The sequence below is a fragment of the Passer domesticus genome, chromosome W (genome assembly GCF_036417665.1).
Source record: "Passer domesticus isolate bPasDom1 chromosome W, bPasDom1.hap1, whole genome shotgun sequence".
NCBI classification, from domain to species: Eukaryota; Metazoa; Chordata; class Aves; order Passeriformes; family Passeridae; genus Passer; species Passer domesticus.
In genome coordinates, this window is record NC_087511.1 from 41783330 (window position 1) to 41796360 (window position 13031).

The 13031-nt window shown below is 46.8% G+C and overlaps 1 protein-coding gene across 1 annotated transcript in view; it reads right to left on the reverse strand.

Annotated features, from left to right (window-relative positions):
- Positions 1-6972, reverse strand: part of LOC135289016 (mothers against decapentaplegic homolog 7-like) — a 37156-nt gene extending 30184 nt beyond the window's left edge. The window contains exons 1-3 of the mRNA XM_064402402.1: positions 5962-6972; positions 5359-5412; positions 518-589 (exon numbers count right to left, since the gene is read on the reverse strand). Of these exons, the coding sequence (XP_064258472.1) occupies positions 518-589; positions 5359-5412; positions 5962-6481 (646 nt within the window). The 5' untranslated portion in view covers positions 6482-6972. The remainder of the gene's footprint in view (positions 1-517; positions 590-5358; positions 5413-5961) is intronic.
- Between the last annotated feature and the right edge of the window lie 6059 nt (positions 6973-13031).

Sequence of the window (13031 nt, forward strand, 5' to 3'; positions counted from 1 at the left end):
TGGGGTCACCTTTCCTTGTCAGGCACCATGAGCCTCACACATTAGATGCAGGATACTGGTTACCCTACCAGGAGCAAAGCCCAAGCACAGCTCTCATCCCAGAGACAAGAGGTGCCACCACCACCAAGTCAAAGAGACCTTGACACCAAATCCTTCTGCAAGGCACAACTGCATCTGCTCCCATAAGCCATGTATCTGAACAAATCATCAGCCAACATCACTTAGCCTTCCCCAACAGGTGTCTTCCTGCCTCGGTCCAAAAATTAATGGGGCGTAAGTCTGGAATTCAAAGGAAATATGGGCTTTTGGGGATGGAGAACCTTGCCTGGGATTTTAGCACATCCTCTGCATCAGAGGTATGTGACTGCTACTGAAATGAAACCTAATTTCCCCTTCAAGCATGCTTTTCTCAATAACACACATCCCCAAAACTCCTCAGCATCACTTTGCCTTCTGTTAGGACCCTTGGTCAACTCAACCCACATCCAAGATCAAGAAAAAAAAAGAGATGTCTTACCTGAAAGCCTCCCAGAGGCTAGACAATTAGTTCTCCCTGTTTCAGTGGAGGAAGGCACAGAATCTGGACAATCTGATGGAGCAGAGACAAAGAAAAATAAATCCAGTATATAAGCAGTTATTCGCAGGTTCCCAGCAATGCCATGAGCAGAACACACACTCCAAAGGGCTTAGCAAAAAAAAATTACTAATTGTCCAGCACAGAGACTGTAGTTCATCAAGAAGCATCCACCCTAACTTGTTCCCTCAGTCAAGTCTGTACACTGCTTCATTACCATCCAATGCTGATTATAGACTAGCAAAAATTACAGACTGGCTGCCACCTCTCCACCCAAGTCACTGGGTAACAAGATCAAGGTTGTTGCCATTCTGATGTAAGCAAGCTCCCAAAAATGTTTAAATGCATTAGATACTTAAATGTATAAATGTTTTACACTTCCAATTTAGTCAACACCTGTAACTCACCAAAATGGGAATTAAAAAGGAAATGTATCATTGTTGCCCTTTTGCAGAAAACAGTCTACATTTGCATTTCTCCACTCAATTTTTGTCACCACCAACTGCTGGTAGATCTTATACCCTTCTGTCACCTCCTAAGACAGGTGGGCAACTGGATCTACTCCTCCATGCACCACCAAAGGGCAGAGTAAGATTGCCAGCCCTATTAAAAGTTCCTCCTGATGCATGAATGTAGTTGAGGTCAAGATTTGGAACTTTGCATCCCAAGCCTGTTCCTCCAGGTGAGAACAGCCAGAAGCCAACACCAATCTCCTTGTCCTGCAGGCAAACTTCAACTTTTTGGTCACTACCATATGTGGGACAAGCTCAAAGACAAACCTGAGAAGGGCTGTGAAGTTCACAAAACCTTCTGCTCTTCAGCAAGTTCCCAGAGACTTTGGGTTTTGTCAAATTTGGGCTCCCCAATGACATCACTTTGCTCACAGCTGTATCTCAAAGCAAGGGCCACCACCAGGAGTCAAGATAATTTTCTCCCTACTGATAAAGTATTTTTTCAAGATTTCATCCCTGAAATCCAAGTGGACAAGAAATTCCTGTCTGTATAACCTCGTTTTATCAGCGTAAAGCCCTAACAGGAATATACAGTTTAACAAGATATACTTAATCAAACAAAAAACAATAGGGGAGACAGGAAATGGACTTACTTGCAAAATACTGTATACAGTGCCTTGTCATGAGAAATATGGGTTAGTTTTTTGGGGTTTTTTAACCCTTTCTATTCCAGGTGGGAAATTCCCCCTGCCCCTCTCCTGGGATGGCTACAACTGCTTGGGCAACAGATGCTTTCTGAATGCAGACTGGACCACCCTGCTCTGCACTGGGCTCCTGCCCCCAGCTACAGCTCCCTGAAGAGTCCCTGTGGGATAGAGGACATAATTTGTCCTTTCCATGTTGTCTTGTTCTAGGGATCATATGCAACCAGGTCCCCTGTTAGCACATCAAACAGGATGGCAGGAGAGAATCCTATCCCAACTTAAAATGCATAACCCTAGCAACAGGGTGAAGTGCTTTCATGACTTATCAGCTCCCTTCTTGTATCCCATCATCCACAGCCAGTTCTTCTCATCAATGAATTATCCTCTGAAGTTGCTTTAGAAGATGCAATATTTCTCACAATATAAAACCATTGCAGAGACATACAATTAATCCTGTTGGCTACCAGCATAACTTTGCAACATGTCCAATAGCTCCTGGAAGCTGTCTAATGTTCAGCTCCCCTGAAATTCAAGGCCACAAGAATGCATTCATCTCTTCAGTGACATCTCAGTGGGTTCCCTGAACTCTCATACTCCAGTACCACCATGACTAGCCACCCAGGAGCATGATGGACACAGCGACTTGCAGCGCCTTGTCCCACTTAATGATGGGTCAAAATACCTGCTTGAATTATTTGGAGGCACTGCTGTCCATCTTGCTTCCAACACAGATGCAAGCAGCAGCTCCTGCAGGGACATCAGGGATGCTGAACGCCCACATGCCTCCAGGCTTGCAGGGTGAGCCTAGCCCCATGCAAGCCACTGTCACCCATGCCTGCAAATGTCCCATGTAAGGAAGAGGGGAAGTCCTCTCCTTGATGAATGCCCTCCCCATCCCTGGAAGTGTTCAAGGCCAGGATGGATGGGGCTTTTAGCAACCTGGTCTAATGAAAGGTGTCTCTGCCCATGGCAGGAGACTTGAAACTAGATGATCTTTAAGGTCCCTTCCAACCCAAACCATTCTAGGATTCTATGAATGAGCAAGCCAGCCTGGACCTCCAACCTTCCTTCAGGTAACCTGGCCATCAAGGGCATATCTTTCCACTCTGCCAGATCTATTCTGCCAGTGCACAAACTGATGTGGCATTTCACTGCCTGAAGCAGACCCCCAGCTTCCTGTCCATCCCTGCTTTCCTCCAGCCAGTGACACAGCCTGTATCAGCCTCCATCACCTCCAAAAAAAACCAGTTGAATCCCCATCATAATGGTTCTAATCTAAAATAGGGAAGATTCAGACTAGATAGAATAAAGATTTTTTTTACCATGAGGGTGGTGAAACATTGGCACAGGTTGCCCAGAGAGGTGGTAGATGCCCCATGCCTGGAAACATTAAAGGTTAGGTTGGACGGGGGTCTGAGCAACCTGGTCAGGTTGAAGATGTCCCAGATCATGGCAGGGGGGTTGGACTGGATGAACTTTAAAGGTTCCTTCCAACCCAAACCATTTTGTGATTCTATGATCATGAGCACTGGTGACCACTTTGAGAGCCCATATTGGTCCTGGTATTCCTGTCTGTCTGTCCATATCAAACACAAGACATGGCACCAAATAAATATTTTTGTTGCCACTGTCACACTTGATGGAAAAGCAAAAGTTTCTTGCTGAATGCTTATTCCCAGCTCTATCATCAGATGCAGCTGCCCAAGTCTAAATGGAGGTACCCTCCTCCCCCCAAGGTCCCAGGGGAGAAGATGGCTGAGACAGGAAACTCTTGGTCCCTCCCCAGAAGAAATGCCAAGAAACCCTGAGCTTGGAAAACCCACCTGCAACAACAGACTTCCAGGCTCCACTTCAGCCTGTTGCAGCCCAGTAAAGAGTTCAGCTGTCAAACAGATTTTTCTTTCAAAAAGGAAAAAAAAAGGAGGATTTTTTGTGTGAGTAACCCAGTTGTTCCTGTGTTTCTGATTGGCAGCATTAATCACTTCCTATTGGCCGATAGGAATAACTTTTCCTTTCGAAATGGCACATTCATGTTCTGCAGCTTTTCTGTTTACACATGTTTTGCTACCTTATGTCAACACTTGCTGATTAATAAATATATCACTGGGTTAACTGAAAATGAGGTCCTGGCAGAGGCAGATTGGATGTTTAAACCCTGCTAACAGATTTATCCTAACATCTTTTCAGGAAACTAAAATCAAGCTTTAAACCTTCTCTCCTGCAGCTCCGAAGCTCTTTACACCCCATGCCAGGATCATTGGTGAGTGGAAAGAAAAGCAATAAAGGCAGAATAAATAGAAACTTTTGGGGAAGCACTGCAGGGATGCAGGCAAAATTATGCCAATCTCACACAAACCCACAAAATTTCACAACCTGGCAGACCCTCAAAGTCTATTACAGAGCAACCATTCTGCATACCAGATCATGCTCAGGATGTTGAACCTACTCCAGATATCCTTCTTTCATTCCTCTTTATCTCCTGGCTTTTTCATGCTGAGGCAAAATAGTTCATGCTTTGTGACCCAATTTTGAGTTAAACATCTTTGCTTATTTCCACAAGTCATAAAAGGACTTATAAGTGTTTCTTAAAAAGTGTGCAGAGGGGAAAAAAAACCCAGTCTAGCCTCCAAAGGAAAAGTAGGCAAGATGGGACCCCACACAGTACCAAAGCAACCTAAAGGTTGGGGTTTCTTTTAGTCCCAAAAAACTGATGAGCAACAATTTAACATTAAATGTTCTTTTGGCAAAAAAAAAAACAAACAAAAAAAAAAAACCAAAACAATAACTTAGTATTGGTCTTCTTTGCCACCGTGTACCACCATGCCCTTCCTGACTGCCATGGCCATGGGACATGATCACAGAGACCACTGTGCTCCAGCCAACACCCCAGATCCACTAATTCTTGAGGAGCCAGGAGCTGCTCCTTCCTGACCTGCTCCCCTTTCTGATTCTCCCATCTCCTCCTTCTTCCAGACTGATTTATCTCACACCTGGCAAGCTCAATGCCAACCAAGCATTTATGCAGACAATCACAAAAGAGCTGGTGCCAGCCTCAAATGGGATTCTCCCCTGGCACCCTAACATTCAATTACAAGCAACAGGCATGCAAAGCTGTGCTAAAAAATAAAAAAAATAACAAGAAAAAATCCATTTCAATCCCTTTTCCTAATTTTTTCACCCTGACAAGGTGGGATTAAGTTCCTTCAAAAAGACAAAGATTTCTAACAAGTCCATTTATCGAGGTTCATTTGGATTCCCAGGAATCAGGGAGATGAGGTGCTGGTTCCCAGCATAAATCCCTACAAAATTCACCTCGGGGTACGGGAGTACTGCCATTTCCAACTGGGCCCTATGATTTTCCTGTCTGACTTGAGCAATGCAGGCCTGTGCTACACTGCAATTCCTCCTAGAGTTTCTTGCCAAAGTTTTAAAATCCTACTTTGTGCAGAGGGTGTCTTAGATAAATTATATGTTAATTATATGTTAATTCTTCAAGGAGTAGCAGGAAGCACAGACTCAAGCAACCCAAAAGCAAAATGCATGACAAAGGCTGGAGATGTTTCCCTTAGCTAAGAAAGGGGTTGTTTTCCCTTTTATCTGTAGTCTCCATTGCAAAAAGTCCACTTACCATTTGGCTTGAGAAAATCCATTGAATATCTGGAGTAGGGTGGAGGGGGAGACTCTAGAATTAGAAAAGTACAGAGAAAATAAAGGCAGAGCCATGAGAAAGAAAAAAAAAAGAAAAAAGATGGGAATTTATGATAACAGTGGTATTATTTTAGCAAAACTGTTTGTCTTAGCTCTGGGGGTTGGAGGCAGGGCAGAGGCGGTGATTGCCTTGATATTTAACTGTCAGATAAACAAAAGGGGCCGTCTGGCGCCAGCTTCCCTGCTATCTACTCGGGCTGTCTAATCGGGGCCTCCTTGGCTCGGCGGAGCCGCGGCAGCGCCGGGGCCGCCCAGCCCTTAATCCCCCGGCACCGCGCGGAGACGGAGGAGAGACTGCTCCGCCCGTTGCGCCGGGGCCCCCGGGGCGGGAACTCACCCCCTCCCCTCTAAACAGAAAAAAAACATAAACCAAGGCAATGGAAAGGAGGTTTCGTGTGTTGGTTTGTTGTTGTTGTTGGTTTTTTCCAGAGGGGAAAAAAAATTGGTGGGCTGGAAGGCGAATGGGGCTTCATCCCTCCATCCCTTCCATCTTCCCGTACCCCGGCTCCCTCCGCCGCCGTACCTAGCTCGCAGAGACGGCTGAGGTGGTGCGGGTTGCAGCAAACAAGCTCGGGGTGAGCCTTGCTGTAGGATTCACAGCAACATAACCGCTTCACTTCGGAACAGTGGCGGAGGTCGGGCCAGCGGAACACCTTGCAGAGCAGCATCGGCAGAGGGTACCAGTGCTGGCCCAGACGGGAGAGGGCCTTGGCGGGCAGCAGCAGGCAGGGGGTCCGCGCCCCACCTCGGGACTCCACGGCGTGCAGCAGCTCCTCCAGCTGCCGCTCCTTCAGCCGCTTCAGCATGGCGTGGATCAGCGCCTTCAGTTCCGCCTCCGCGCCCGCCGACGCCCACCCGCCGCGGCCCGCCTTGCCCGGGCAGCACCCGCACCCCCCGCCGCAGGCAGACGCCCGGGCCTCGGCCTCTGCCACGGCCATGGCCGCGCCGGACTCGCCCGCCGCCGCCGCCTCCTCCTCCTTTCCGCCGGGTGCACGGCTCCGCCAGAGCCGCCGGACGAGCACCGAACGTTTGGTCCTGAACATACGAGACGAGAGGAGGGGGCTCCGGCTACAAAACGGGCATGTCGTCCGCCGCACATGAAGGGGCTGGGAGCCAAGACGCGGCGGTGGCCAGCGGCGGGCGGCGGCAGGGCCAAGGCGGACTGTGGCATGCGCCAGTCTCCACGCTGCGGCCGCGGGTCCCACCGCTTCCTGCGGGGGGCTGCGCCGGTCGCGCCTCCGCCCGCTGCGAGGGCGCAAGAGAGGGGAAAAAAAATCAAATTAGGAAAAAAACAGGGGGGAGTGGGGAGCCGCTGCTCGCCTCGGCTTTGCACTTAAAAGAAAAAGAAAAAGCCGGTCTAGAACCTGCGGTGCTCGACACGGGAAGAGGGGGGCGGAGGCTGTCTGCGCCGCGCCGCCCTGTGAGACGGCGGAGCTCGGCAGAAGCCGCGGGAGAACCTTGGCTGCCCAGAGGCCGCGGAGCCCATCAACCCGCTCGCCGGGGAGGGAGTGCGGGGGGATAAGGAGGCAGGGATACGGCAGGGCAGAATCAAAGGATAAAAAATAAAATGCGATTCAAAAGGGTGTGTAGTAAAAAAATAGAAATATTAAAAAAACCTGAAACACCAACGCTAAGGTTTGGATGTCGGTTTAAGCATCTGTCACAAAAGAGACGAACAAGCGCATCCAGTGTTTTTAAAGTCCTTTAAAAAAAAAAAAAAGTCCTTTTTAAAGCCCGGGTCGTCTTGAGGGAGTGTTCGAGGTGGACTCTTTTCCTCCTTTTTTCCAAAGATTTTAATCTACATGGACACACACACGGAATCTTGATCCGACTGCTACGAAAAGGAGGGGGGGGGGGGGGGGGAAGGAAAGTGGAGCTGCGTCCCCTCCTCCTTGCCTTCTCCAGCAGCGTGCCGCGGCGGCGGGAGCCGCGCCGAGCCAAGCCAGCCGCGCGCTGCTCCCGGCGGTGCTTACATGAGTGCGGGGCTGCCCACCGCCTGGCGACCCTCTCCTTGCTGCCAGCGCCTCTGTTTCGGTGTTTAGGGGTTTTTTCCTCCTCTCGCCTCCTTCCTGCCTGCTTTTGTTATGAATAGAAAGTTATCTATTTTGTTTAGGTTGCAGAGTTAAAAACAAGTCAGACCAGTTGCTGTAAGTTAGGTTCACTGTTAAAGAGGAGTTCTTCAATTACCTGTTAATGGCTGGTGATTAACCATTGTCCCCCTGATGCTTGCCGCTTGCCAGGGAGGGACACCGGTATCCTCCCAAGTACCAGGAGGATAGGAGTGACATCAGAGCCAGTATGCAGATGAGAAATGCATTGCGCCCCGAATTTTTACAGTTTTCCCAGGAAAACCCCTAAAATTACGAGCCAACAAGTGACCTAAGTGACGTCTAAGGATGGGAGCGTAGTCCCGTACCTGCTTGGACCCTTTTTGCTTCTCACCCTAACCTGAAAAGATGTTGATTAAAGAGACGACCCGGGGGGTTAGACCAAAAAGCTGGAATCTGCTAATCTCCCATGAGGATGGAATCCCCAGCTCTGCCTGCAGACCAGCGGACAAAGCTGCATCATCCTCCTTCTCCGTGCCACGCCTGGGAGCAGCGGCGGCGTGGGCACAACCCGTCGATTTCTCCCCACCTGAGCTGATTCTTCTTAATAAAAGCATTAAAAAGGAGAAAGATCTCCTGCCCATTTATTTCACCTTCATTCCCCCCCCCCTTCTTCTTCATCCTCTTTCTCCTTCTCCTCCTTTCTTGGCTTGGGTTGGTTTGGGGTTTTTTTTTGTTTATTCCATCCCTCCACTCTCTGCAACAAGCCTCCATCCCCGCACGAGCGCCTCCGTATTTTCCTTGCTGCCGGAGAGAACCCTAGCGACAGAGTGGGGCACGGCGCGGGAGCTGCACGATGTCTGCGCCCCCTCTACTCCGCTCAGTCCCCCGCTCTGCTCCCCCCTGGCTCCGGCGGCGACTCGCAGTGCGCAGCGGCTCGGCCCAGGCTCGGCCCCGGCTCGGCCCCGTCACGTGGGCGTCTAGACACCTTGTCGCTCCAGGGAAAAAAAAAAAATCTATGTATTATATTTACCTCCAACCACCTTGCACAATCGGCGACTGGGGTTGCTGAAAGTTTGTGGGTCCCCCCGTCCCCGTTCTCCCTCCCCGATCTCCATCCCTGCCCAGAATGAGGGGGCCCCCTCCGGGAGCATGGCGAGGGTGCGGAGCGACTGGTCTCTCCCCTACACCCAGCGGGGCACAGCAGAAGGAGCCTCCGGGGCGGGGTGTGCCGGAGCCCACTGTAAGTATTGAAATATTAAACCAAATCAGTCATAAAAATGAAAAAGTTTATTTACATATGTTAAAAATAAGAAGCTTGACTAGGCCAATATTCAAGCAGCAATCAATTTATTAATTAATATGGTAAAGTATGAGCAATACAGCGCTGGGTACAGCGGGGGAAATTTTCCCTCCAACTGCAGGCCAATAGTTGGGGCTTACAGATATTTATAGGGGTTCTCATAAGCTTTCTCAGCAGTTTCTATTCCCAAATTTTTACGTCACAATTCCATACACTATTGTGATTTAGTTTTTCTCAGGATGTGTCTCAGAAAAGAGTATCCCCAGATGGTGGGGTCCAGCTTCCGAAAGAAAAAAGAAATCTCCCATCTGGTGAGGTCCAGATTCCAGATGCAGGTTCACCTTTTAATTGCAAGGACTATAAATCTCATACCAGTGATGTCCAGCTTCCCTTGGTCGAAACTGTCAATCCTGGAGTTGATGTTCATCTTCCTTTCTCAAGCTGTTTTTCAATGTTTTGTTAAGGTGCCAAGCATGTTTCCTTTTTATACATTCTAAAGCTATAGTTTCAAAGATCCTTACTACAAGCAATATTCTAAAATTATACTTCAAAAGGTTGTTATTGCAAAACTCTTTTTAGCTAGAAGTAGAAAGTTCCTGTCAAACAGCAACATCCTTAAAGCTTTAATTCGAATGCTCCTAAATCAACTTAAGACTTATAAAGGTTAATTGCAAACAAAGGATAGGTTCAAAGGCCTTCTTCCATGCTTTACTTCCTCAGGTATTTATTAGAATTGTCTTTATAACTGTTCCATGGTCAGTTTCCACACATATCACAATCACAGATACACAGGTTGCCTGTATGTACCTGACACGAAACACAGCTTTGTATTTCACACATATATATTGTTCTGGGCATTGAAAGAGGACACGGCACATAAAGCAATAATAATAATACTTTCTGCTTATACAGCACCGGTCGCCAAAGGATGGGAAAATATTTCATAGAGGGTTGGTCCACTTCAATTCTCACCAAATGCAAAGCAGAAATGATCAGCACATAACACTCTGATATTCTCATACTACTAGTGGTAATAATCCCTTGCATCCTGGGAGCTCTGCAGATCCCACATTCCAATTGTGGACCTGCGGAGGATGGGGAAACTGAGCCACCAAGAGGCTGTGCAGCTCTACCAGCCCTGCTGCACTCTGCGGCAGAGCTGGGAAGTCCAAATAGACTTCCTAGCCCTAGGTGGTCCCCATCCCACATGCTCTCCCATGGAGGAGTAGCTCCTTTTTCATATTAGTGCAGGCGCATAAGTTTCTTCAAGGTCACTCAGTAAGTCACTTATCACATTGGAAGGAAAAGCCAACCTTAAATCATGGCTACTGAAAGCTAATCTAATTCTAAAACAATTGCACCCAACTAAATGCAATACCAGCCATAAACCACATAAAACTAATACACCATGCAGGTGCCTGTCCTGAATCCCTGCCTTTGGTGCTGTCAGGAGTGCAGGAATAATTGTAAAGCCGAGTCATGCAAACATTAATCTGAACAGGTCAGGGAGTCTTCAAACAAGCATGGTACTTGCAGAATCTAGATCTAAATTAGTTAGGGGCTAGATTTTGGGGCAGCCTTATTAAATGTTAATGAAACTGTTATAAATACATATTATAATAATGGCTTTTCGCAAATATTAAGATGGGTGTGTAATGTTAAAATAACTTTGATAGAAAGAGATAGTTTTTATTTCTGATATTAACTAAACTTAGACACAGTAGTGAAATAGCTGATATAGTTATGCTTGTGATAATTGAACTGCCTGCTTGGTTGGGATAACATCCAATGAACATATGATGGGGGCCCCTGCTACTGACATGCCAATTATCAGCACCCACCATCTGTAGAAAATATGAACCAAAGCCCAAACTGGAGGTGATAGCAAGAACGAACCAAAACCACAGCCAAGAAATGCACATGCTCTAAAAAGGCGGACCAGAGGAGGAGCCATGCTAAACAGTTCTTGGAACATGTAAACTAATTTGGGGGAAAGTTTAAATATGCATAATTGTTTATGAATATGAAATAGGCTGATGCAATAGGAAAGGTATGTAAAGGGTGCCTCCGAAATAGCAGGTGTGCTCTTGGCAGAATGCCAAGCACCCGGCTGTAAATCTTTGCTTTATTGTCTTTGTCTCCTATTGTCCTTTATTAAACTTTTAAATTTTTCCAGGAGAGTGTACCTCGTTTTTCACAGTTGGGAGATTGTCTTGGGATGTAACACCTCGCCTCCAAGAACCCGGGAGATCCCAAGCAGGGGAGGCACACCCCACTGTTGCGGTGGATGCTCCAAGTGTGGGGACACGAGGCTTGACTATTTTCTCAGAAGGTTGATTTATTATGTTATATATTATATTAAACTATTACAATAAAACTATACTAAAAGAACAGAGAGAAAAGTAAGATCAGAAGGCTACAAAGAACAAGAATAGAATAGAATGCATAACAAAATCCTGTGACTGCTCACAGCCTTGGCACAGGTGGCTGTGATTGGTCATCAATTGAAAACAATCCACATGGGCCAATGGAAGATGCACCTGTTGCATTCCACAGCAGCAGATAGTTATTGTTTACATTTGTTTCCTGAGGCCTTCAGCTCTCAGGAGGGAAAAAATCCTAGGAAGGGATTTTTCATAAAATATCATAACTACACCCCACCGAGTTTGGTGGCCCCCTCCGTTTCTTCTCGCGTAATCGGCGGTTGCAGGTCGACACCCCGTGAAAAAGAAAGACAAATAAAGCAAAGCAAAGGTAACAGGCTCCCTAAGAAACCACGGTAGTTAGCCCCACAATTCTTATGCACGAAGACCCAAAGAAGAAGAAACGATTGTAAGTATTTTTCAGGGGGTCAGTTGTTGCAGTATAGCTAATCTGTGGTTATCAATAATCCAGTTATAAATAAGAAATCCAGCCCAGCTCCATAAACCAGCCTCTGAGCTGACTGACAGAGGTTCCAACCAAGAACAACTCTTCTAAAATACAAGCATTTGATTGGTTCAGAGTCTGGGGGTGCATAGAGACCAGACCAATGTCTGTATAGCACTGCGAGTTTTTGAATTGCCTATAAAAGGTGGTGGGAAACAATAAACCAGGCTGTTTGGCTGATGAAGCATGGGAGCTCTGTCATGTTTTAAGTCTCAGACATACGAACATCAATGTGTCAGGTGGGTACAGGGAATGAATGGTGTATGAATGAGATGTGGGCTGGCTATTCCAGACCTGCAAAGTGATTGAGGAGTCTCTAAGGGCTGTGGTTCTGTTCTTTGGTGAGAAAAACGGCCAGCGAGGACACGAAGCAAGAGATAAAAAGAGTGAGAAATTCCCCCAGGGTAACTGGGACTGGGTCTCAGGGAGGGGTTGGACCCCCTGGACAAAGGGAGCCAAGGGTTTACTAGCACAATCCACTAGGAAATGGGACAAAAAGTGAGGGCCCCCTAAAAGTTGCCAAACTGAGGGATTCGAACACACAAGAGGCTACAAGAAGTGTGGGATACAATACCCAAGACAATCTGGGGTTGGCCAACAACATTTGAGATTTTATAATACCTGTGGGTGGATATTAACAAGTGACTTGAAGGTAAAGGTACCTTATTATTATGTTGTCCTGTTGTGAGTGAGAATAAGTAAGAGAGACATATTAAAAAAAAAAAAGTGAGTATGAATGAATGAAAGTATATGTAATATAGATTGTTGATTTAAAGTTTATTTTCTGGAGGGAGATGAATTGTATTATAGTATTGGAGAGGAAAAATTTTCAGTGCTGTGAAGGGTGGGTGGTGTTCAAGCTGTCTGAGGAGTGGATCAGAGCAGGGAAACAGACCTGGGATGAACAGGTAAAATCCTGAGGGAAAGTGGGACAAAGAACCAGTAAGTCAGGTTCAAGGAAAAAAGGGAGTAAAAAGGTGCCAGCAAATATACCCCAAGGTAGTCCCTTGGGAATTAAGTTAGCTAGCTGGGATATTGATCCTTGTACAAAGGAGAGGATAAAGATGATTCAGTATTGTATGATAGAATGGACAAAAAAGGAAATAAGACCCGACCACATCTATTGGCCTAGATATGGTTCTTTTAAAGTTTGGGTTTCAATTCGGGACTGTGGAACACCTGCACGGTAACCAATCATGGATGCTGAGAAATGGAGGCAGAGATGGAGGGAACAAGACAAAGGCACCAATCAAGAAGTGTGATCTTAGTAGTTTGTAGAATCTATAAAAGTGTGTGTAATGTAAACAATAAACG